The sequence below is a fragment of the Scylla paramamosain genome, chromosome 27 (genome assembly GCF_035594125.1).
Source record: "Scylla paramamosain isolate STU-SP2022 chromosome 27, ASM3559412v1, whole genome shotgun sequence".
In the NCBI taxonomy this organism is placed as follows: domain Eukaryota; kingdom Metazoa; phylum Arthropoda; class Malacostraca; order Decapoda; family Portunidae; genus Scylla; species Scylla paramamosain.
Genome location: NC_087177.1, coordinates 21,242,860 through 21,267,859, shown reverse-complemented (window position 1 = coordinate 21,267,859; position 25,000 = coordinate 21,242,860). Strand labels below are relative to the sequence as shown.

At 40.5% G+C, this 25,000-nt stretch overlaps 2 protein-coding genes and 1 pseudogene across 2 annotated transcripts; 2 read left to right on the top strand and 1 right to left on the bottom strand.

Moving 5' to 3' along the window:
* LOC135114440 (uncharacterized) overlaps positions 1-5,075 on the bottom strand; it is a 13,146-nt pseudogene extending 8,071 nt beyond the window's left edge.
* LOC135114371 (histone H4-like) lies at positions 548-2,445 on the top strand. The gene has a single exon (XM_064030275.1). It carries the CDS (start codon positions 2,006-2,008, stop codon positions 2,315-2,317), a length of 312 nt encoding a protein of 103 aa, XP_063886345.1. The 5' UTR covers positions 548-2,005; the 3' UTR covers positions 2,318-2,445.
* Positions 3,104-4,133, top strand: LOC135114369 (histone H2B-like). Its single transcript, XM_064030273.1, has one exon. The coding sequence runs from the start codon at positions 3,643-3,645 to the stop codon at positions 4,012-4,014; it is 372 nt and encodes a 123-aa protein (XP_063886343.1). The 5' UTR covers positions 3,104-3,642; the 3' UTR covers positions 4,015-4,133.
* Positions 5,076-25,000: the final 19,925 nt, after the last annotated feature.

The following is a 25,000-nucleotide window of genomic DNA, read 5'->3' as shown; positions in this document are numbered from 1 at the left end:
TATATATATATATATATATATATATATATATATATATATATATATATATATATATATATATATATATATATATATATATATATATATATATATATATATATATATATATATATATATATATACATAAACCATACTGGAAGAGCAAGGAGTTAGTGTTAATAAATATATTTGTTTTTTCTTCCAACTAGAAGAGGGGAAACTGGTTATGCTACCAAATGGAAGATAGTTTCTGAAAATTAGAATATGAATTCAGTTGAAACATTACTTGATACTGAATGAATCTTGCGCATGCCTACAAGAAAAGAGTCAGGGGAGAAGGTATACTATCTCGGCATGCCTTAGCGCGCCGGAAAATCTTGCAACCCCTCCACCTTTATATTGAGTTTTATTCACATTTGTGCTTGTGTATGTGAATTTAGTCATAAGTGTGCAGTTGCAGGGTCAACACTGAAACAGAAAACCTATGCATATGACCCGATAATGTTAAATTAAGTGAGAAAAACAGGGAAAATAGTAATTTACTACACGCACGACCGCTCTGGCTCAATATATACCGCGCGACAAAAATTTTGAGGCTGTATTCATATTTTTGTTTTTGTGCATTATTTTTCTGTCTCGCAGCCTAGGTTCTAAGGTGGCACCGGACCGCTCCTGGGAAAGGGACGCGACAAAAAATCACCGCCATTAACATACCATGCCTCTGACCGAGGGAGTGGGGTCGTGTGCCAACACCTAGTGTTTTTTTCATATTTTTTGTCTTATGGCTTTGTATTCATATTTTTGTTTTTTATACATTATTTTCTTGCCTCGCAGCCTAGGTTTCAAGGGGGCACCGGACCACTTCCAGAGAGACGGGGATAGCACGAACCGCACTCCTCCCACTGACGTCACGGCAATGGGGCCCCCGGACGTCGGCATGACGTTCCGGTAGCGGTACCCCCCGAGGTAGTTAAGGAGCGGCCAGTACTGATGATGGGGACGGTAACCACACCATTCAGTGGAAGCCACTTCACCCCCCACACAGAGGTAGTTAGGTGCGGCAAGGGCTGGGCAGGAAGGTAGTCAAGAGATGGTGGGGCGGGGCCCTGGAAGCATCCATGCAGGAATCCCCATTCACCCTCCGCCACCAGCGACTTACCGCGTGCAAGCAGATGGTATTAGATTTGACCCCTCGTTGCGGTGAGGGAGCCTTTTCGAGCCTCTGTCATTGCACATCCTACCATCATGTCAATCATTATCACAAACCATCCTCACCCTCCCCATGCACATAACACCACAACATTTTTTATACTTCTCTTTTCTTTAGCAGGTTGGCCTTTTTGCAGGAAGAGTCACAGGACACGAGCAGAAAGGACCGACACCGCTTTTTCACCCACCACATTACATCATACATTAAATATCCCTGCCATCACCAAATCACTCTACTACTATCCATGGTTCGGAACCCACGTAAAACTGTAGGTCCCTCCGCTATACGGATGTACTTCTTCCTCTGTCCTTCTTTGAACCAATAAAAAGCAAAAAAAAAAACCCTTTTTACTCTGACTGTCCTTCACTCCTTTTTCACATCCTGATGGTGCAGGCTCTGGATAGTCTGGCCCCTAACTTGTGCGTGGTTTGGCCCGGGGTTTTGGGTGCGTGGGCGGCGTCCGTGGCTGTGGCTGTGTTGGGCTTGGCTTGCTCGGTTGGTGGCGGACTCTCCTGCTTTCCCCGATAAGGACCTTGTCTCCCTTGCCATCTTAGCATGAATATAACACGTAAAAAAAAAAAAAAAAAAAAAAAAAAAAAGATGTCCTTCCTCATTGAAATTGCGCCTGTGTTAAGCCCCAGTGACTATTTCTCCTACTACAATTCCCTTCTTATCACCCCCCTATTCTTCCCACTATCCCCACTTCCCCCTCCCCATCTTTTCTCTCTTTGTTATGTTTATGTTATGTTATTTTGAGGCACATTCGTGAGCTTCCTGTTAGACCGTTCGGACGTCGTACTAGCAGCTCTCATCACCATGACTGGCCGTGGCAAGGGAGGCAAGGGTCTTGGAAAGGGAGGCGCCAAGCGTCACCGTAAGGTTCTGCGTGATAACATCCAGGGAATCACCAAGCCTGCTATCCGTCGTCTAGCTCGCCGAGGTGGCGTCAAGCGCATCTCTGGTCTCATCTACGAGGAGACTCGTGGGGTGCTCAAGGTGTTCCTTGAGAACGTTATCAGGGATTCTGTCACCTATACCGAGCACGCCAAGCGTAAGACCGTTACTGCCATGGACGTTGTCTACGCCCTCAAGCGTCAGGGCCGTACCCTGTACGGATTTGGTGGTTAAATCGCTCCATTATTGAGATGGTGCCAGCTATTCAGCTTGCATTATCATCATTGAATAACATCATCTCCCGGACCTTTTTAAGGTCCACAAACATGAAAAGAAAGAAGGACCATAGACTACTATTATTACTACTACTTTCTCATAACCATGTTCACTATCACTATCTGAGCTAAGAAAAGAAACCATTATTAATTATAATTATCTTTCTCACTTCATCAGGTCTTCTAAAAGTATCATTATTATTATTATTATTATCATTATTATTATTATTATTATTATTATTATTATTATTATTATTATTATTATCATTGACTTATTTCAATGATCACGCCCGTCATCGTTCTCAGTTTCTCATAAAACAAAATATACATTGAGATGAAAAAGACGCTCAACATATCACAATAGGCAACACATCTAATCAACTCTCCACTGTGACACACAGCAGGTACATTAGTAGAAATATAGTATACATATTTATTCTCGGTCACTTGCGTGCCTGACTAAATAATAATAATAATAATAACAAATAACTAACTCGAAAATAAATACACTACTTGCTTATTATTGATATACCAGTATAGTCTACACAACTCTCTAGATGTTTGAACGTGTGGCTCCGAAGAGGAGCCGGATTGATGGTGATATTGGCTGAAGGGGAAGGAGGCCCTTTATTTACTTCTTCTCAGGCTTCTTGGGAAGGAGCACGGCCTGAATGTTGGGCAGCACGCCACCATGTGCAATGGTGACTCCGGAGAGGAGCTTGTTAAGTTCCTCGTCGTTGCGGATGGCCAGCTGCAGGTGACGTGGGATGATGCGAGTCTTCTTGTTGTCACGGGCGGCATTGCCGGCAAGCTCAAGGACTTCACCAGCCAGGTACTCCATAACTGCCGCAAGGTACACGGGGGCACCAGCACCCACGCGCTCGGCGTAGTTGCCTTTCCTTAGAAGGCGATGAATCCTGCCGACCGGGAACTGGAGTCCAGCACGACTGGAACGGGACTTTGACTTTCCCTTCACCTTTCCTCCCTTGCCGCGTCCAGACATGATAATGGATGTTGTGGTAGTAGTAGTAGTAGTAGTTGTTGTTGTTGGTGATAAATGAGGAGCGCGAGTACTCTAACCTCGTCGGTAGCTCTGCGAGCAAGTAGTGAATTTTGGGAAAAACGGCTATATATACGCGAGATCAGATCGGCCCAGAGCACGTCTGGACCAATCAGGACGCTCGCTGAGGTAGCGACTCCTGATCCTGAGTAGGCACGCTAATATATATACCACTTTTCAACTGAGAAAACGCACACTCGTTCTCACAGCAGTACGGCGACACTATGCCTCCCAAAGCATCAGGAAAGGCTGCCAAGAAAGCTGGCAAGGCACGGAAGGCCATTGCCAAGGGCGACAAGAAGAAGAAGCGCAGGAGGAAGGAGAGCTACTCCATCTACATCTACAAGGTGCTCAAGCAAGTCCACCCAGACACTGGCGTGTCCTCCAAGGCCATGTCAATCATGAACTCGTTCGTGAATGACATTTTCGAGCGCATCGCTGCCGAGGCATCCCGCCTGGCACACTATAACAAGCGCTCCACCATCACCAGCCGGGAAATCCAGACCGCTGTCCGTCTTCTTCTGCCTGGTGAACTGGCAAAACACGCTGTTTCTGAAGGCACCAAGGCTGTTACCAAGTATACCTCCTCCAAGTAAACAGGCGGCCAGTATACTGCTGCCAGTATAAAATAATACCCGGCTCCATTGGAGCCACACTTGAAAAGGAAAAAAAGATACGATATAGACAAATGCATTATTTTTATAATTATTGTTATTATTATTAATATTATTATTATTATTATTTTTATTATTATTATTATTATTATTATTATTATTATTATTATTATCATTATTAATATTATTAATATTGTTGTTTTTATTATGATTATTATTATAATAATTATTGTATCATTATTATTATTATTATTATTATTATTATTATTATTATTATGCTTATTATTATCGTGATTATTATTCTGTGGAGATAAAGAAAAGATAAAAAAAATAGAGATAAAGAAAGATAAAAATTCTCCCAAGTGAAAGAGATATGGCCATGGAAGAGGGAATAATAATAATAATAAAAAAAAAAAAGGGGGGGAAGGATATTGAGTTGAAAGTCGAAAGTTAATTATTAACCTGATACTGAAAGATGGAAAATAAATATTTTCTTCCACAAAACCAAACAGATTGTCTATGAAAATTCTTTAATGAAAGAGATGTTTGGCCCTAAAAAGGGCCTAGATATTGCTGTTATGAAGATCATTCGTGGATGACTTCTTAGGCACGCTCGCCACGGATGCGACGAGCCAGTTGGATGTCCTTTGGCATGATAGTCACGCGCTTGGCATGGATGGCGCACAGGTTGGTATCCTCAAACAGACCCACGAGGTAAGCCTCGGAAGCTTCCTGGAGAGCCATGACAGCAGAGGACTGGAAGCGGAGGTCAGTCTTGAAATCCTGAGCAATTTCACGCACCAGGCGCTGGAAAGGTAGTTTCCTGATAAGCAGCTCAGTGCTCTTCTGATAACGGCGGATCTCACGGAGAGCAACGGTTCCTGTAACGGTGGGGTTTCTTGACACCTCCAGTGGCTGGAGCAGACTTGCGAGCTGCCTTTGTAGCAAGCTGCTTGCGGGGCGCCTTGCCACCAGTGGACTTGCGAGCCGTTTGCTTGGTACGTGCCATAGTTGTGGTAACAACAACTCACAACGAACACTCAGCTGAGTCTTCCCGCGCTTATAACATAACATAACAAAGAGAGAAAAGATGGGGAGTGAGAAGTGGGGATAGTGGGAAGAATAGGGGGATGATAAGAAGGGAATTGTAGTAGGAGAAATAGTCACTGGGGCTTAACCCAGGCGCAATTTGAATTAGGAAGGACATCTTTTTTTTTTTTTTTTTTTTTTTTAACGTGTTATATTCATTCTAAGATGGCAAGGGAGACAAGGTCCTTATCGGGGAAAGCAGGAGAGTCCGCCACCATCCGAGCAAGCCAAGCCCAAAACAGCCACGGCAACGGATGCCGCCCACGCACCTAAAACCCCATGGCCGGGATATTTATTGTGTGATGTAATGTGGTGGGTGAAAAAGCGGTGTCGGTCCTTTCTTCTCGTGTCCTGTGACTCGTCCTGCAAAAAGGCCAACATGCTAAGAAAAAAAGAGAATATAAAAAATGTCGTGGTGTTATGTGTATGGGGAGGGTGAGGATGGTTTGTGATAATGATTGACGTGATTGTAGGATGTGCAATGACAGAGGCTCGAAAAGGCTCCCTCACCGCAACGAGGGGTCAAATCTAATACCATCTGCTTGCACGCGGTAAGTCGCCGGTGGTGGGGGATGAATGGAGATTCCTGCATGGATGCTTCCAGGGCCCCGCCCCACCATCTCTTGACTACCTTACTACCCAGCTCTGGTCGCACCAAACTACCTCTGTGGGGGGGGTGAAGTGGCTTCCACTGAATAGTGTGGTTGCCGTCCCCACCATCAGTGCTGGCCGCTCCATAACTGCCACGGGGGGTACCACTACCGGAACGTCATGCCAACGGCCGGGGGCCCCATTGCCGTGGCGTCAGTGGGAGAAGTGCGGTTCGTGCTATCCTCTTTCATATGAAAGTGGTCCGGTGTCCCCTTGAGAACCTAGGCTGCGAGACGGAAAAATAATGCATAAAAAAAAAACAATAATATGAATAAAAAACCATAAGACAAAATATATAAAAAAAAAACACTAGGTGTTGGCACGCGAGCCCACTCCTTCGGTCAGAGGCATGGAATGTTAATGGTGGTGTGTTTTGTCGCATCTTTTTCCCGGGAGCGGTCCGATGCCTCCTTGGGACCTAGGCTGCGAGACAGAAAGATAATGCATAAAATAAACAAAAAATGAATACAAAGCCATAAGACAAAAAATATGAAAAAAACCACTAGGTGTAGGCACACGGGCTCGCCCCACGTGAACGAGAGTGCGACGATGATTCCACTCAGACACCTTGAGTAGTAGAGAAGATTAGAGAAAGAGAGAGAGAGAGAGAGAGAGAGAGAGAGAGAGAGAGAGAGAGAGAGAGAGAGAGAGAGAGAGAGAGAGAGAGAGAGAGAGAGAGAGAGAGAGAGTGAAAGAGAGAGTGATGGAGTCCGTTATTTAGAAAATGGGGTCAGGAGGCACAGTGGGAGGGTCAAGGAGGTTGCAGTGTGGGAGGTGACGGAAAGCTGGGGGAAGGTTGGTTATGAAATTGTATGTGTTTGTGTGTCTGTCAGAGAAGGAGGTTAGTTGTTTGTCGAGTATGTTGTAGTGTGTTATGTTAACAGGAGGGATGTTGGACTCCTCATGAGTAGAGAGAGAGGACCGAAAGTCGAACCATTTCGTTCCAAGGGCGAAACGAATTGCTCGATTCTGGATCCTCTGAAGTTTTAAGAGGTTAGTGGGAGCGGAAAGAGAGAGTGCAAGAGGGCAATAGGTTAAAAGGGGGAGAATAAAAGCTTTGAAGAGGTGTATTTTTGTTTTCGTGTTGCTGTCGCGAAATCTTTCGAGGTTGCTCAAGGCCACAGCGGCTAAAGCAGTTTTTTGGTTTATATGTATGTTGAATTTGAGGTGCTTGTCGATGGTGAGGCCAAGCACTTTGTTGCTGTTACTGATGGGGATTGGGTTGGGGTGTGGAACAATGTTGTTCAATGAGATTTGGCGAGGCTGACTTTTTTTTATGTTAAAGTAGGTGACTTTAGATTTTTCGGGATGGGAGAGGATTCGCCATTTCATCTCCCATAGGCTAGTCGCCGTCAGTTCCCGTTGAATTTTGTCTGTGAGGAGATCTAACGACCTGGCTCGAGCCAATTGCGTTACATCGTCCGCGTATTGAATGGTTAATGAATCATTATGAACTGGAGGGGGCATGTCAGCTGTATACATGTTGAAAAGGGTGTGGGAGAGTACAGAGCCTTGTGGGACTCCAGCCTGAGGGGAAAAGGATGTTGAAAAAGGTGCCCTGATGACAGATTCTTGTCCGTCTCTCTACCAGAAAACTACATAGTATGCGTTGCGTTAGGGGGGGAAGGTTGAAGTTGTTGCAAATTTTGTGTTTTAAGCCTGCGTGCCAAACAGTGTCAAATGCTTTTTTGACATCTTTTGTTACAAGGGCTGCTCTGAAATAGGGCTTATTGAAATTTAAGTATGCAACTATGCTGTTTAGAGCGTCCTCGGTTGAGGCGTTCCTCCGGAAGCCGAACTGCTGTGGTGCCAGCAGCTCGTTACCTTCGAGGAACGCTCTCAGTCTTAAATTGATGAGGCGTTCAAAGGTTTTTCCGAGAATTTCAAGGAGGCTAATGGGGCGATAGTTTTCTGGTAAGTGGGAGTTTTTTCCGGGCTTAGCAATGAGGGTGATGTTTGAAATTTTGAATGCCTTAGGAAAGTATCCAGAGGCAAGGCAGGCGTTGAAAATCTTCGTCAGGCTGGATATAGTTTCTTGGGAAAGGTTCCGCACCATGGGCCAGGTGACTCCTGAGGGGCCAGGGGCTCGCCGCGGAGTATGCCTGAGCAACCTGGCGACATCCTCCTCCTCAATAGGTGTGGTGAGAGGGTGTTGGGGGTTGAGGCGTATTTTTTGTATAGTGTTATGTGGAATCGTGTTTGCTAGGTTGTGGCGTGCACGATCGATGATGTTGTTTATGTGGGCAATACTGGGCTCGTGGAGTGGGAAAGGTTGTGGTTGGAAAGTATTGTGCCAGTGTGTCTTGAAGATGCTGGTGACTTGTTCTGGGTTTGTGATGCGATCCCCGTTCACTAGGAGGTACTCGAATCTTTCCCGCTGGCATCCCCTCAGCCTGTACACCATGTGCCAGAACTGTGTAGGATTACTGCAGCGGGTTCTGTCCATATGGGAGACTAGATTCCTCCAGTGAGCGCTGTGATCTTCCTGTAGGCTATTTGTTATGTGTGTACGAAGGGTGCAAAGGTCTCCGTAGATAGGTGTGTGGTTGTGCTTGTTTTTTAAAAAGCGTGTTCTGTAGCACACTAGCAGCCTTTGTGTTCTAATGGAAGGTCGGAAGTCTATATGAATTTTATGTTGTTTTGTTGGTATGTGTCTATTGGCTGATGTCAGAATATTGTTGTGTAACGTCTCTAAGGCACTGTCTATGTCTGTGTAGGGTTGGCCTTCGAGCTGTGTTGGTCGGTGTAAGTCTGTGAGTGTTTTCTTGAAGCTCTCCCAGTCGGCGGAGCGGTAGTCGGAGACAGGTGGGGATGGGGTGGATATGGGATTGGAGGATATTTTGAGGATTAGGGGAACGTGGTCAGAACCACAGAGTGGTCCATGGGAGATATAGTGGTGGAAAAGTAGGGATTGCCGATTGGAGAGGATGAGATCTGGCCTGCCATTCCCATTGTGCGTAAAGCATGTGGGGAAGTCAGGTCCAAGGAAACGGAGGCGTTTCAGTTGTGTTAGTTGAAGGAGTTCGTGTCCGTGTTGGTTGTTGTTTGAGTGTTTGAAGGCGGTGTGTTTGGCGTTTAGGTCTGCAAGTATGTAGACCGGGATGTTTGTGTGATTGAAAAGGTTGTTGAGGCTGGTGAGTGGGAGCCCAGTTTTTGGTCTGCTGTATGTGGTGGCAATGAGAAATTGCCCATGTTGTGTTTCGATCTTGGTGGCCAGGAAGTGGGCTGAGGGCCAGTTGGTTATGTGTATGTGTTTGATGGTACATTTTACCATGAGAGCTACGCCGTCATGGTGCGTACCTGTTGTGTAGCGTGTGTTGTAGCCATATAGTTTTATGGGTTTTGGTGGTGAACCTGTGTGGTTGAGGAGGACGATGTCTGGATCGATCGATCGAATTGCTTCTGAAATATGGTGTCTGTTATTCCAGAAACCGCGACAGTTTAATTGTATTATTGTGAGCATGATTTAAGTGTTTTTTATGTGTTTTTTTTACCCCTCGACGCGGTTCGTGTAGAGGGGGGGGAGGGTTGGGGCACTGTCGCTAGGTGTCGCTTTGTTTCAGTCTTTTTTGTGGTGTTGGTGGTGTTGGTAGTAGTGGTGGTAGAGGTAGAGGTAGATCGTGGTGGAGAGGGCTTTTGGGGCTGCGATTCCCCACAAGCTGAGTCCTCTTCATTAACCAATTCCCCAGGTGAAGGGGGACTAGCGTTATTAGGTGTGGTGTGTTCAGGTTCTTGGAGTGTGGGTGTTGGGGCGTGTGTTTCCTCATTTTGTTGTGGATAGTTTTGTTTGAAGTGTTCTTGGTTTGTCTGGTGGAAGTGTGGTGGAAGTTTTATTGTGGGGCAGCCATTGTACTCAAGCAAGGAGTTCATTGTTTCTGCCTGTTTTTTTAGATCACCAAATGAGGTTTGGATTGAATATTTTATTATAATTTCTGCAAGCAGAAGTTTCTCGGTGTTTGTGTTTGTATTTTTTGGTGTGAGAGAGTAGGGTGTGGTGGCTTGGGCGTAGGAAGTGGTTGGCTGAGGAGTGGTCTGTGGTGAGTTTTGTTGTTTTTGGTGAGCGCGTTTTATTTGGCATTTAAAGGAAACGGCAGTGTGTTCGCCGTTGCAATTCGCGCATTTTATGGTGGAGGCCTGGCAATTCCTATAATCGTGGCCCCTAGCTGCACACTTGGAGCACACTTGTTCTGTTTCTTTGCACTGGTTTGTGCGGTGGCTGAATTGATAACACTTGTAGCACTGGGTGACTGGGAGGTATTCTTCTATGTTAATATTGTATGAGGGCACTATTTGAGAAAATAGCTTAATGCCTTTGTTTTTTAAAAGTTCGGCCTGTTGTTTTGAGCGTAGTTTAATCTTCAGCATATGGACTTTTGGGATGATGAGTAGTTCGTCAATCTGTGTATCATTCTTTTCCTGGATTTCAGTCAGGAGGTCGTCGTTGGTCTTTTTTAAGATGTACTCGTCTACTCGCCGGGCAAGGATCGTTCTAGCCGATTTTTGCTCCGGAGACTCGACGAGCTCGAAGCCAAGAAGTTTTAAGTTTTCGGTCGCTTGGTGAGACGTGTGGTTATCACGGTCCGCGTCATTAGCTAAACCGATAATGATGTAGGGGCCAGATTTGAAGCATTTCGTGTGGGGGACCTGGGTTCTGGAAAAGAAAGCATTGCTAAGGTCAGCAGGGATGTTAGCAGTTTTTATTTTGTATCTTATAGTCCGGTCAGGGGGGCGTGGGAGGGCCATCCCGTCATGGGGCGGGGCCCTATGACGATTATAGCCTTGTAGAGGTGGCGCTACAGCCTTGTGGCGCTACAGCCTTATGAGTGCTACAACCTATTGTTGTTTCCTATCGTCCTAGTGCCCTATATCCCGAGGGGGATCCTAGCTGGAGGGAAGAAAGCCCTAAATATCTGACCCTGAGGTAGGGTTTGTACTCTGCCGAAGATTCTCCAGGCTGCTCTGGCCAGCACTGGAGGCCCCGGTGGCTAGAGAGCGCGGAAAAGGCTTGCCTAAGGCCCAGTCCTGACTCTGTTGCCGGTACGAAGAGAGGAAGAGAAGAAGTAGGAGGAACAGAGTTGGCGCAAGTCACTTATACCAGGTGAGTTGCTGCAGTCTTCCAGCGATACCCTTAGGTGAGGCTCTCTCCACCAGGCACGTAGGGAAAACCGCGGCGCCTCAAAGCGACTGCCGGGTGTCTATCTGTATCTTTTTTTTTTGTAAGCAGGCCAGGGCCTGATTGTTTGGAGGTGAGCTGGGAGCGAAGCTGCTCCTTTCTCGGTGATTCGTGGGCGAGTGTGTGCGCCTTGCCTCCTGTCGGAATTTTTTTGGGCACAGGAGTGAAAGCAGGAGCGGAGCTTGGCGCCGATTGGTTCCTTACGGACCCGGGCAGCGGCACGGTGAGGGGCGGAGCTTCTTCCTTGAGCGGTGTCTTCCGGTTGGCTGGCTGCTGCTAGCTGGGAGTGCTGGAACTGGGAGATCCTTCTCCTTCAACAGCTGAAGGTAGAATGTGCCCGCGCTTTTTTTTTTTTTTTTTTTTTTTTTTTTTTTTTTTTTAAAGGGGGGTGAAGAGAAAAAGAAAGCTAGCTAAAGAGAAAGTGGGTGGGAAGAGAAGGTGTGAAAGAAAGTAAGAAGAGAGATAGCTTGTGGGCTAGCCACATTGCTCATTTTTATTATTTATTTATTTATATATTTATTTATTTATTTATTTTTATTTATCTTATTTTATTTATTTTTTTTTTTTTTTTGTTATTTATTTATTATCTATTATAATAGCAAACGCTCAGCACACTCAGATTTACAATAAAGTCACAAATGCACCTGCAGATACTCAGCTCTCCCTAAGACACGGACTTTTGGAGAGGGCAAGTTGCCTCCAACTTATGCGAGAGAGAGAGAGAAAGAAATAGGATGATGTGTTTGCCCAATGAACAATCTGATCTTGAGGCTGCCCTCCCCAAAAGAGACACAACTGATCACTAACACGACCGACTGCTAGGTGCTGTGATATAGTGTGAACAGTATTTGCATTAATGAAATTGGCTCTTTATTTATGGTACATAAATAGAAATGAGGTTATTATACAAAACACACTACATGTAAGTTTGATAGGACATTGTCTCATTTAATAAAACGATAAAAAAAAAAATAAATAAAAAAAAATAAATAAAGATAGACATAGACATGTAAACTACATATACATGTTTATGTATTATGGACAAAAAGAACAAGAAAGAGGGAATGCTGCAACAGGGAGCTCTCTTTCCACTGAGACGACCATATCTCCATCCGTAGAACAATATTTGTTACCGCTCCGGTGCTGCTCCAACTGTTGCTACTGCTGCTGACACCATTGAATCTGTGAAAAACTCAAAAAACAAAATTAAAACGTTCTAGTAATAATTGCCTGTGGTGGCTCCAAGCTAACAATGTCACTAGATTTAGGGAACCACGTGTGTGTATTGGGACGTGGGGTCACTAACATTTCGTATTGTTCTGGTTCACTCGCTTGTATGGTTGCCCATATTCTTTGCGCTTTGTGATAAGTTGATATATTCAGAGGAGTGATATTATACTTTTGATGCAACTCCATTGTATTCAGTTCTTCTGATTCATTACAGTGTATGAATCTTACTGCTTTGTTTAAGATAATTTGTATTTTTCTTTTCTGGGTATTAGAAGCCATACAGATTGGGATGGGTGGATACTCCAGCACTGGAACCAGCAACGTTTTCACTAATGTTGATTTCATTTTTGGTGTTAAATTACGGAACCGTCTTAGTTGTGTTAAAATTCCGTTTCCTTTCTTAATCGTCTTAGTTATGTGACAGACAAATCCAGTTAATGAGATATTTAATCCCAATAGTTTACCATTATTTGTTGTTTCAATTTCTGTGCCATTGACCATGATTTTCTTAGTTTTAAACTGTGCCATAGGGATAATTTTGAACTTTTCTTCACTTGTTTTAATTTTCCACATTCTTTCAAATTTATTTATTCTTTCGATTTCACGTTCTACTTTTGCTCTCATCATAAGTTTAGATTTGCTGGGTGATGAAATTACTTGGGTAATATCGTCTGCATACATAATATCTGTGCAACCAAACTCAGGAGGTGTAAGGTCATTTGTATAAAGTGTGTAAAGTGTAGGTGATAATACACTTCCCTGTGGGACACCACTTAATAATCTTATAGAGCTACTGTATTTACAACCAATTCTTATTTTTGCTTTCCTGTTATCCAAAAAATTACATAGAATTTTCTCTAAAATGTCCGGGAGCCCCAATCTTAATATTTTATACTTCAGGCCATTGTGCCAAACCTTGTCAAAAGCTTTTGCAACGTCTCTCAAAACCAGATATACCTGTTTTTTATCTGCAAGTGCATTGGCTACCGACTCATATGTTGTTGTTATAGCAGTCGATGTTCCTTTATAAGGTCTGAAGCCATGCTGCCTTTCTTTTAGGATGTTATTCTCAGATAAAAAGGTATTTAGCCGTGCTAAAATGGCTCTTTCAAAAATCTTACCCGGGACTTCCAGAAGAGAGATAGGTCTATAATTGATAGGATTCTTTAAATTTTTTGTTTTTTTTAGGTATAAATTTAATGATTGCTTCTTTAAAAACATTAGGGAAGTATCCGATGGATAAACAGGCATTAAAAATGTTTTTTAGTTGTTCTACTGTTTTAAAAGTGCATTTTTCTAAAATCTGTATATTTATTTTTGTGGACCCAGGGGCTTTCTTTTTTGCTCTTCCTATATATGATTTGATTTCATTTAAAGTAATTGCTCTGGTGTGGTAGTTGTCAGTATTTATTCTGTTTAGATTAACTGTTTGGAAAGTGTTCACTCTTTCATGATTTATATTGATAAAACTATCAATATGGTCTGAATGGCGTGCATCAAAATATCTATCTTCCTCTTCCGATATTCTAAATACATCTTTCCAAGTATTTTCCATTAAATTGCACTTTTCTTGATCTGAAAAAAAATTGTTACCGTCATTATCTTTCATGTAGTTAATGTTATACATTTGCTTTCCTTTTAAAACTTTAATTTTACTCCAGAATTGTTTACTGGTTTTACTGTTTTCTGATATATGGGTTATTTTCTCCTCCCAATTTTTATCATAAGACTCTTTACACCGTTCTCTTAGCTCATTCCGTATTCTTATGTACTCACTAAACGATCGTTGCGTCCATCCAAAAAAATCAGCAAATTCTTTTAGAACTTTAAATTGGGTCTCCAGAATTCTTATCTCAGGGGTAATTTTTAATTGATAAGTAAATTGATGTGTTGACTTGGGTATAGCTGCATTCATTGCATTTTTTACAGCATTTATCCATCTTTCTGTTGCATCTTCTAATTGTACTGGGTTTAAATCATCTAAATTTTCAAGGTTTAATTGTGAATCAAGCTTATACTGAAATAAGTCCCAATCAGCATCATGTAATTTAAAAGCTTCAGGTTTCTCATTAATAAATGGTCTTGTGGAAAGATTAAATATAACAGGCAAATGATCAGAGGTCGTTGTTCCTCCCGGTTCACTGAAACAATTTAGATAGTGATGTTTGTTAGAAAAGATTTTGTCTGGATTTGTAGAAGAATTTTGCAAAAAAAAGGTGGGAAAAAACGGCCCAAGATGTATCAATTTTCCTCGATTAATGAGGTTAACTAAACTTTTACCTACTGTGTTATTTTCTTTATTACCAAAAACAGTATGCCTACCGTTGAAATCTCCAAGGATATAGGTTGGAACATTATTGTCTAGAAGCCTATGCATGTCTGGGTAAGGCAAATATGGACGTCTTGGAGGTAAATATGTGGTGGCAATTATAATTGGACCCAAACTTGTTTCTACTTCTATAGCAAGAAAATCAGTTTCAAAATCATCGTATAATTTATACTTAATATTACATTTCACTGCAATTGCAGAACCGTCAGAAATGCTCTCACTATAGTTAACTTTATGTGTTCTATAACCAGGGATTTTCAGTTCTTCATTTGATTTTAACCCATGGCTGTTCAGTAGAACAATGTCAGGATCACTTGATAAATAAAAAGGAATTAATGAATATTTGTTTGTATTCCAATTCAGGACATTATGTTGCAGAATTTTTAGGTGGTAATTAATTATTGAGATTTTTCTTCAGGCGTGGATCCCTTGTTTCTGATAATTTACGCTCCTGAACTAACCCAGAAACTATTTTCCGGAACTCATTTTCTTCTACAGCAAACCAGCAATTTGTTAAGATTAATTCCCCTTTACTTATTTTCCTCAGGACTTGATCTTCTGAATATCTTTTATTTATATATGTGTATTTAAAAGTCTTATTTTGAATTCCTTTGACTAAGTCTTCTGTTGAAAAATTTGTTGGCCAGCCATTGCTTGTAGTCGTAAAGAACTCCAATCCTAGATCACCTGCATCCATCTTTTTCCTAGTCATAGAGTCATCTAAAGCATCTCCAACGCTGCTTTGATTGCGTAAAGTGAGCCTTTGTTTTTTAGGTTCTGGTTCCTGAGCCTTTGTGTCTCCACCAACTGCACCTTCTTCCATTCTCTCCTCATCCGGTATTATTATACTTGATAAGTTGTTAGCTCTCAATACTCTGTTAAGTTCATGTGCATAACAGCCAGGCTTATCTTGATTTTTACTCCGTGCGTGAGCAACACAGATGTTTATTTTAAGAAGTTCTTCCCTTGTAATTTGAGGCAATGTGTAGCTGGGTAGGTTTGCTGGCAAGTTAGTATGAAGAATGTTTGCATATGTCATTTTTTGTTTATCAGATTCCTGAACCCTTTTCTCTCTAATTATTTCCTTTCTTTTAATACATTTCATGGCTAATGCACTATGATTTTCTCCACAGTTAAGACATTTTTTGTGTTGCTCCCTACATTGATGCCACACATGACCTTCAGTAGCACACTCAGAACAGAGTTTATAATCCTTATTCTTTGGACATTCATTTGTAAAATGATCTTCTAGAGAATAACATCTCATGCAACACTTTATTGGAATGTATGTTTCTAGTTTTATCTCATGACCAGGTATGCTTATGTAGAATGCTTTTAGCCCAGTTTCAATGCATTTTATTGCAAATTTTGTTTGTGTAAATGTAATTTTTATGGTGGAAGAGTTAGGGAATTTATACACTGTTTCTAAATCTTCACCAATCCAAGAATTGTTTTTTTCTAATTCTTCTTTAATCTGAACTGCACTCCATTCATAGATAAGGTCATCCACTCTTGAGATAATGACACTCTTTTTAGCTTTAAGTTCTGGTGGCATAACTGGTGTAAATTCATTTTGTGCCAGCTCTTGTTTTGTTTCAATGCTAAAGATGCTATCAGCATGTTGTTCATTTATAGTCAGTACAGCAAACCCATCAAATGTATTGAAGATCCTACGGATCTCAATATCCCTCCTACAAAGGATCTCAATGAGCTTCAGTTTTTTATCTTTATTGTTAGGATTCCTACACTTTATTTTTATTCTCGCCATAGTGTTACATAGTACCTACAGCTGTCTGGAAGAAACCTGATTCCAGCCAGCTGCCTCAATTGAGTCTTATGCCTAACTATCAGCGGCCCTATGCCCCAACTCCGATCTTCCTATAGCCAACCCTACTAAGGGTTCCCTTCATGGAACTGCCCTAAAACAGCAGCCCTTCAGGGTTCAGCTTCGTACCAACCGGAGCCAACTAAATGGGGGAAAAACAGTCCACGGAGTGTCCTGAAGTTCTCAACAGCAAAGACAAAGTCTAGTAGACTGTCCCATAACGTCAAAAACAAAGTCCACAAAGTGGGCGCTGGGAACAGAGTCCCTAAAAACTGGCAACCCCAGTGCGAGACTAAGTCCCAAAGCCTCGAAACAGGGACGAAGTCCACAAAACAGTAGAGGCGGCTGAGGTGTTGCTGCTACGACGTACGAGCTGTGAGTGTGTGCCCGCGCTATTCTATTCTATACGAGTATTTATAGAAAAGATGGGTGAAGGAAGAATAATATGAGTATAAGAGGATAGTGAGAAATAATGAAAGAAGTATAAGATTAAAGATGGTGGGCTGTCCACCTTGCTATTTTACTTATTGATGTTATACTGTGTATTATGTGTTTGTGAGAATGTTTGTGTTCTGTGTGCTGACTTCATGTGATGGCACGGGCCGCGATTGTTCTCCCTGTTACACCGCAGGCGAGTCGAGAGAGACTCTACCACTACTCCCTCGCCGACACCACACAACTCTTACCCCCTATAGGTAGGTCCCCGGGTGTCAGCGACTCAGGATGAGGTGCAACCCCCTCCCCATCTACCGCTTGCTGGGGGCCAGCAAGCCCTACCAGTGGCCAGTACCCCTCGGCTGTGCACTACGGTGTGGTGAACACCGGCTTGGCATACCGCCTCACCGCCGACTCAGGGCGCGGAGTGGGGAGAGAGGAGGCCCTCTACGAGTCCCATGTGAAGCATGTGTGTGTGTGTGTGCTGTTTAGAGTGTTGGAGTTACATAATATTCTTTCCTTTCCAGATGCCCCGTGTGTGCTGAGTTTTTGTGTTTGGCCATCTTCAGGAATACAGTGAGTAAAGGTAAGTGTTTTAAGGTGAGTATGTTTCCTTTATTTTCGGTTTGTTAATATATTGGGTTGGGTATTGTTTTGCATGCCTGTAGGCTGCTAGGGAAATCACGGTGGTATTTTACTATTTGATCTGAGTTGTCTTTTAGGCTTTGATAGATAGGCAGGCCCAACTCATCAATTTTTTCCCAAATTGTCTTTGCTCTGTAGTGTAGACGTATATTGAGAGGTGCTGTTTTGGTGTGTATGTGTACTTGTTCTGTTGTCATGGTGTAAGGGTGTTTCTGATTTGTTGCAAATCTAAGTGCTTTGTTTTGAACTTTTTGAAGTTTGCTAATTTGGTTATTGCTCATTGTGTGTATAGGGATTGGAGGGTAATCAAGTATTGGTAGTATTAGTGCTTTTACTAAGTGTATTTTTATTTTCTCTGGCATGTTATGTAACTTGTAGAGTTTTTGTAGTGACGCTATTGCTATATTTTTACGCTCCTGTATGTGTTTGTAGTAGCCACCTCTAGTTATGGTTAGACCAAGGCATTTGCCGGTACTTTTAAATTCTATTTCTTCTTCGTTAATGATGAGTGGAAAGGTAAGTTTTGCTCCAAGGTGCAGAGGGGTGAATTTATTAACATTGTTTTTATTTTCCAGTTCCTTTCGTAGTTATTAATTGCTGTTATTGCTCTCTCTGTTTTTATATTGAGCATGTTCTTGGACCTTCCTGGGTAGCCAATTATTTGTGTTATGTCGTCTGCAAAACTGATGTTAAGGGTTTGTATAGGTTGTTGAATATCATTGGTGTAAATTGTGAAGAGTGTTGGTGACAGAACACTCCCTTGTGGTACACCGCAGTTTAAATTAAATGTAGGACCAATGTAATGATTAACTTTAATGGATGCTGTGCGATTAGATAAAAAGTCGCATAAAAATTTTTCTATTGTAATAGGGAGTTGTAGTTGTAGGATTTTATGCTTAAGACCGAGGTGCCAGACTTGATCAAAAGCTTTAGATATGTCTCTTAGTATGACTTGGCACTGGCCTTTATCTGATTTATTGTGTGCTATTTGTTCTGTGATGACTGCTAGTGCTTGTGTGGTGCCTCTATTACTACGAAAACCGAACTGGTAAGTGTTATATAAGTTATTAATTTCTAGGTGTGTTTTTAGCCTTGAATTTATCACTCGCTCAAGGATTTTGCCTGGTACTTCTGATAGCGTTATTGGTCTGTAATTTTGAGCCTGTTGAGGGGATTTATTTTGTTTAGGGATTAGTCTGATGATTCCGTGTTTCCACTTGTCGGGAAAATAGCCTGCTGAGATAGTGCTGTTGAATATTTCTGTTAGTCTAATTATTGCTGTGTCTGGTAGGTGTGTTAAGATTGTTTTATTAATTCCACTTCGTCCCGGGCTAGTTCTTTTTAGCTGCTTTATGATGTTTTTTAATTCTTCTGTAGTTATTGTCGTGTCAGTGTGTTGTGTGTTGAGTCTGGTAATGTCAGAGTTATTGTAAGGAATTGTTCTGTGGGTGTTATTTCTGATGTTATGTAAGACAATCTCATTTTCCATGTGATCTTCCTCTCCATCCTCCTCTCCACTAAAGATTTCTTGCCAGTACTCTCTGTGTACTTCCTCTTTTTCTCTGTCGGTGTATACTTTGTTGTTATGTTTGTTCCTAATGTAGTGAGGTTCGTTCTCTCTGTTGCCTGTCAGTAGTTTAATTTTCTTCCAGAATGTTGTAGGATCTCTATAAGTGCTCGAAACTTCATTTATTAGTCTGTACCAGTGTTCTCTATTTTCCTGTATTAAAGCTTCGTGTAGTAGTGTTTGTAGTTGTTTGTAGTATTTGTAATTCTGATAGGACCAACCGTGTGCACGTGAGTAAGTCTGTAGTTCTGTAAAAAGTGTCTTAAGTAGTTTTGTAGTGTCTGTGTGTTTGGGTGATGGTAGACATTTGTAACGTGTAGTGGGTATGGCTTGTTTCATAGCTTGCTCTATTGCCTGGTGCCAGTTTTCAGTGGCAGTGTCTATTGTTTCAAGTGTTTCTTCGTGTAGTGTGTTTGTGTGTAGTGTGTTGGTGACATGTCTTTTAAATGTTTCCCAATTTGCTTTATTGTAGTTGGGTCTTGGTGGAGCTGGAATGGGTATAGGGGCTGTGGCTATTGTGTAAATTATTGGAATGTGATCGCTTGTGGTGAGGGGTCTTTCTACTGCATGTGTGTTGTGGTGTGTGCGGTGGTTTGTAAGTATAATGTCTGGTGTTGTGCCTCTTCTGTGTGTATAATAAGTAGGAAAATATGGTCCGACATGTTGTATTAGTCTGTTTTGTATTAAAGTGTTGATTTGTCTGCCTTTGTTGTTGCTGTGAGTGTATCCTAAGTTGGGGTGATTTGCATTTAAGTCAGCCAGCATGTATACTGGACAGGTACGTCTAAACAATTTAGTGAAGTCAGGTATGGGTATATATGTTCTTGATGGTGGTTGATATAAAGTTGAAATTATTATTTTTCCTGTGGTGGTACTTATTTCTACTGCAAGTAGATCTGATAGGAAATCATCAAGTAGTTTATATTGTATGTTCTTTTTTATTGCTATAGCTGTGCCATCTGACGCATTATTGAGGGTATTTTTCGTGTGTACTCTGTATCCAGGAATTTTCATTGGTGTGTTTTCTTGTATGCCGTGGCTGTTTATGAGTATTATTTCTGGGTCTATTATTCTGTATGTGTTGGAGAGTGATATTCGTCTGTTGTTCCAGTGTAGTACGTTGTGTTGTATTATCTTAATGTTTCTTAGAGCCATGTTGTTTGTATGACTTTGTTGGTGTGCGTGTGAGTGTTTTTGTGTGTTACTGTGTGTTTTTTGTTTTTAGTTTTTGTGTTTGCCTAGCAACTGGAGACCTTTCATTGCACTGCCCTGTTCTTATTTTCCTGAATACACTGTCTTCCAGTATAGTGAAGCAGTCTTTCAACACTATATCACCTTTTTTTGATTAGTCCTATCACTTCGTGAGATTTCATGGTTGGTTCATTGTAGGTGTATTTATATGTTCCATCCTCTATTCCTTTTATCAGATGACCCATTGTGATGTTTTTAGGCCATCCCTGGCTCTCTCTTGTTATTATTTTAAGTTCTATTTCATCGCTGTCAAGTTGTTTCTTTGTGTTTGTTTGTGTTTTTTGTTTGGTAGAAACTTGTTGGGTGTGTGTGTCTAGTGTTGTTACATTTTGTTGTTGATCTGTTTGTGTGTCTGTTAGTAGGTCTTCAGTTCCCATTAAGGATAGTTTTTCTGTGTCGGCTAGAAGTGAGAGGAGTTTTGAGGAATTAGGTGTCTTGGGTATTTTTATTTGGGGAAGTTTATTTTCCTTTAGAGTGGCATTAAGTTCTTTCTCATAGCTTCCTGGTTCTATTACATTCATTCCCACAAAATCCCTTTATATATGAATCGGGTGGGCCCGACGACTCCAACCCTGCCTTGTGATTGGTCAGAAACGTCCAGTGAGGCTCATCGCCCACGCAGTCACGCATGAAAGATGTGATCATTATTGTTAGTCTAATTCATTTTTTTCTTATTCTTATTCTTATTCTTATTCTTTCTTCCCTCATTCATAACAAATCTTGGAAAATATACAGCAGAACTGACATGTCATTTAAAATTCTAAGACAATTAGCAAGAAAGTTGTGATATTCTTATTTTTTTCATTCTTTTTATTCTATTTTTTTCTTATTCTTGTCATAATTAATATTGTTATCTTTATTATTTTCATTTTTTTTTTATTATTATTCTTCCTTATCTTATTCTTATTTATCCTACTTTTAGAGAGATGAGGCTTGTGCGGTCACCCATCCAAGTTCTGCCCGGACCCCCTGCTTAACCTTGCTGATCCCGCCGTCAGCTGATTGGTCAAGAGCGGAGAACAAGGTGTTGGGAGGGCTTATTTCTCTTATTCTTATTCTTTCCTGTATTGTTGTTGCATTGTTGTGCTGAAAATGTTGGAAAATATGCACTAAAATTAACCCTTCATTCATAATTCTACAACAATTAGCAAGAGAGATATATTATTACTTTTTTCCCTTATTTTTGTTCTTTTTATTCTTAATTTTCTTATTTTTATTATAGTTGTTATTGTTATTTTATTATTTTCGTTTTTCGTTCATTCTCCTCATTCTTATTGCTATTTTTTTCTATTCTCAGAGAGATGAGGCTTTTGTGGTCACCCATCCAAGTTCTTCCCGGACCCCCTGCTTAACTGCGCTGATCCCGCCGTTAGCTAATTGGCCAAGACCGGAGAACTAGGTGTTGGGAGGCCTTCTTTCTATTATTCTTATTCTTTCTTCCCCCATTCATATCGTTGTATTGGAAATGTTGGAAAATATACAAAAGAATTCACCCTTCTATGACAATTAGGAAGAAAGACATGGGATGCTTTATTTCTTTTTTTTTATATTCCTTTATTGTAATTTTTCTTATTCTTGTTATAATAATTCTTACTGTTATCTTTATTACTTAAAATTTTCGTTCATTCTCCCTATTCTTATTCTTATTTTTTATTTTATTTTTTTTTCAGACAGATGAGGCTTGTGTAGTCACCCATCCAAGTATTGCCCGAAACCCCTGCGTAATCTCGACGATTTCATTTGACAATACCTATTTACAAATTTATTTATTATTATATTTATTTAAAAAAAAAAAAAAAGAAGAAAAGAAGATGAAGAATAAGGTATGTAATCGAAATACTCTCTCTATACTGTAGCAATAGTTTAGCTGGATGTGCTTGTATTGTGTCAAAAATACTTGCAATATCTGCAATTGTAACCTGCAGTGTCGGCATAATGCATAATTAAGCAATGAAAAGAAAAATTAATAAAAGAATAAATGAAAAAAAGAAAGAAAAAAGATACAATTAACAACTAAATATATTAGCTACCCCTCTACGTTTCTTTATCACTGCAGAAAAATGGAAACATTTTAACGTAGACTTGTAAAAATTCAACTGAAATTAAGGGTTAAATAAGGATCGTCACCCCTTCCCCAGAGGATATTCATTGTCTTTGAATATATATATATATATATATATATATATATATATATATATATATATATATATATATATATATATATATATATATATATATATATATATATATATATATATATATATATATATATATATATATACATATATATATATATATATATATATATATATATATATATATATATATATATATATATATATATATATATATATATATATATATATATATATATATATATATATATATATATATATATATATATATATATTCTTTTTATTTAAAGTCTTATTTACTCATGTTAATTCTTCTTCACTAAGAGACAGAGAGAGAGAGAGAGAGAGAGAGAGAGAGAGAGAGAGGTAACGTCCTTGAGGATAGCAGCTCGTCTACGCTCCGCTCAGTGATCAGCGTTAGAATGTAATTCCTCATTTCTTTAAAAAAAAAAAAAAAAAAAACAGAAACTTTATTTAGGGGGCTTGCTGGAAACAAACTACAATGGAGGAAAGAACAATATGTCTGCTATATGACCCACCCAGTTAAATTTTCAAGAAGCAAACGCAAGTTGGAAAATACGAGGAAGATAAATTTTCATTTATATACGTTTTATGGTAATTTCTGCCACGCCTTCCTCTATTCATCAAACGTCACTGACACTTATTCCCTTTATTTTTTACTTTACAGAATCTTTTGTAGGGCAAGACTCTAGAGGATATGTGCTTTCATAAGGTCTATAATGCTTTGCTTATCATAGAGACATAAAAAAAAAAAAATAATAATAAAAATAAATTAATTAATTAATTTAAAAAATAAAAATAAATAGATATATAAATTAATTAATTAATCAAATAAATTTCTATGCTTCACCTTTATAGCATTCGTATGAATGTCAAAACAAAACAAAAAAATATGAATATAAATATTAATATGAAAAAAAAAAAATTACTAAATATATGAAAAATAGCATTACTACTACTACTACTACTACTACTACTGCTACTACTACTACTATTTTATTTTTTTTTTTATGTAGGAAGGACACTGGCCAAGGGCAACAAAAATGTAATAAAAAAAATGCCCACTGAAATGCCAGTCCCATACAGGGGTCAAAGCAGTGGTCAAAAAATGATGAATAAGTGTCTTGAAACCTCCCTCTTGAAGGAATTCAAGTCATAGGAAGGTGGAAATACGGAAGCAGGCAGGGAGTTCCAGAGTTTACCAGAGAAAGGGATGAATGATTGAAAATACTAGTTAACTCTTGCGTTAGAGAAGTGGACAGAATAGAGGTGAGAAAAAGAAGAAAGTCTTGTGCAGCGAGGCCACGGAAGGAGGGGAGGCATGCAGTTAGCAAGATCAGAAGAGTAGTTAGCATGAAAATAGCGGTAGAAGACAGCTAGATATGCAACATTGCGGCGGTGAGAGAGAAGCTGAAGACAGTCAGTTAGAGGAGAGGAGTTGATGAGACGAAAAGCTTTTGATTCCACCCTGTCTAGAAAAGCAGTATGAGTGGAACCCCCCCTCAGACATGTGAAGCATACTCCATACATGGACGGATAAGGCCCTTGTACAGAGTTAGCAGCTGGGGGGGTGAGAAAAACTGGCGGAGACGTCTCAGAACACCTAACTTCATAAAAGCTGTTTTAGCTAGAGATGAGATGTGAAGTTTCCAGTTCAGATTATAAGTAAAGGACAGACCGAGGATGTTCAATGTAGAAGAGGGGGACAGTTGAGTGTCATTGAAGAAGAGGGGATAGTTGTCTGGAAGGTTGTGTCGAGTTGATAGATGGAGGAATTGATTTTTTGAGGCATTGAACAATATCAAGTTTGTTCTGCCCCAATGAGAAATTTTAGAAAGATCAGAAGTCAGGCGTTCTGTGGCTTCCCTGCGTGATATGTTTACCTCCTGAAGGGTTGGACGTCTATGAAAAGACGTGGAAAAGTGCAGGGTGGTATCTTCAGCGTAGGAGTGGATAGGACAAGAAGTTTGGTTTAGAAGATCATTAATGAATAATAAGAAGAGAGTGGGTGACAGGACAGAACCCTGAGGAACACCACTGTTAATTGATTTAGGAGAAGAACAGTGACCGTCTACCACAGCAGCAATAGAACGGTCAAAAAGGAAACTTGAGATGAAGTAAACAGAGAGAAGGAGAGAAACCGTAGGAGGGTAGTTTGGAAATCAAAGCTTTGTGCCAGACTCTATCAAAAGCTTTTGATAATTATGTCCAAGGCAACAGCAAAAGTTTCACCAAAATCTCTAAAAGAGGATGACCAAGACTCAGTAAGGAAAGCCAGAATATCACCAGTAGAGCGGCCTTGACGGAACCCATACTGGCAATCAGATAGAAGGTTGTGGAGTGATAGATGTTTAAGAATCTTCCTGTTGAAGATAGATTCAAAAACTTTAGATAGGCAGGAAATTAAAGCAATAGGATGGTAGTTTGAGGGATTAGAACGGTCACCCTTTTTAGGAACAGGTTGAATGTAGGTAAACTTCCAGCAAGAAGGAAAGGTAGTGTTGACAGACAGAGCTGAAAGAATTTGAATAGGCAAGGTGCAAGCATGGAGGCATTGTTTCGGAGAACAATAGGAGGGACCCCATCCGGTCCATAAGCCTTCCGAGGGTTTAGGCCA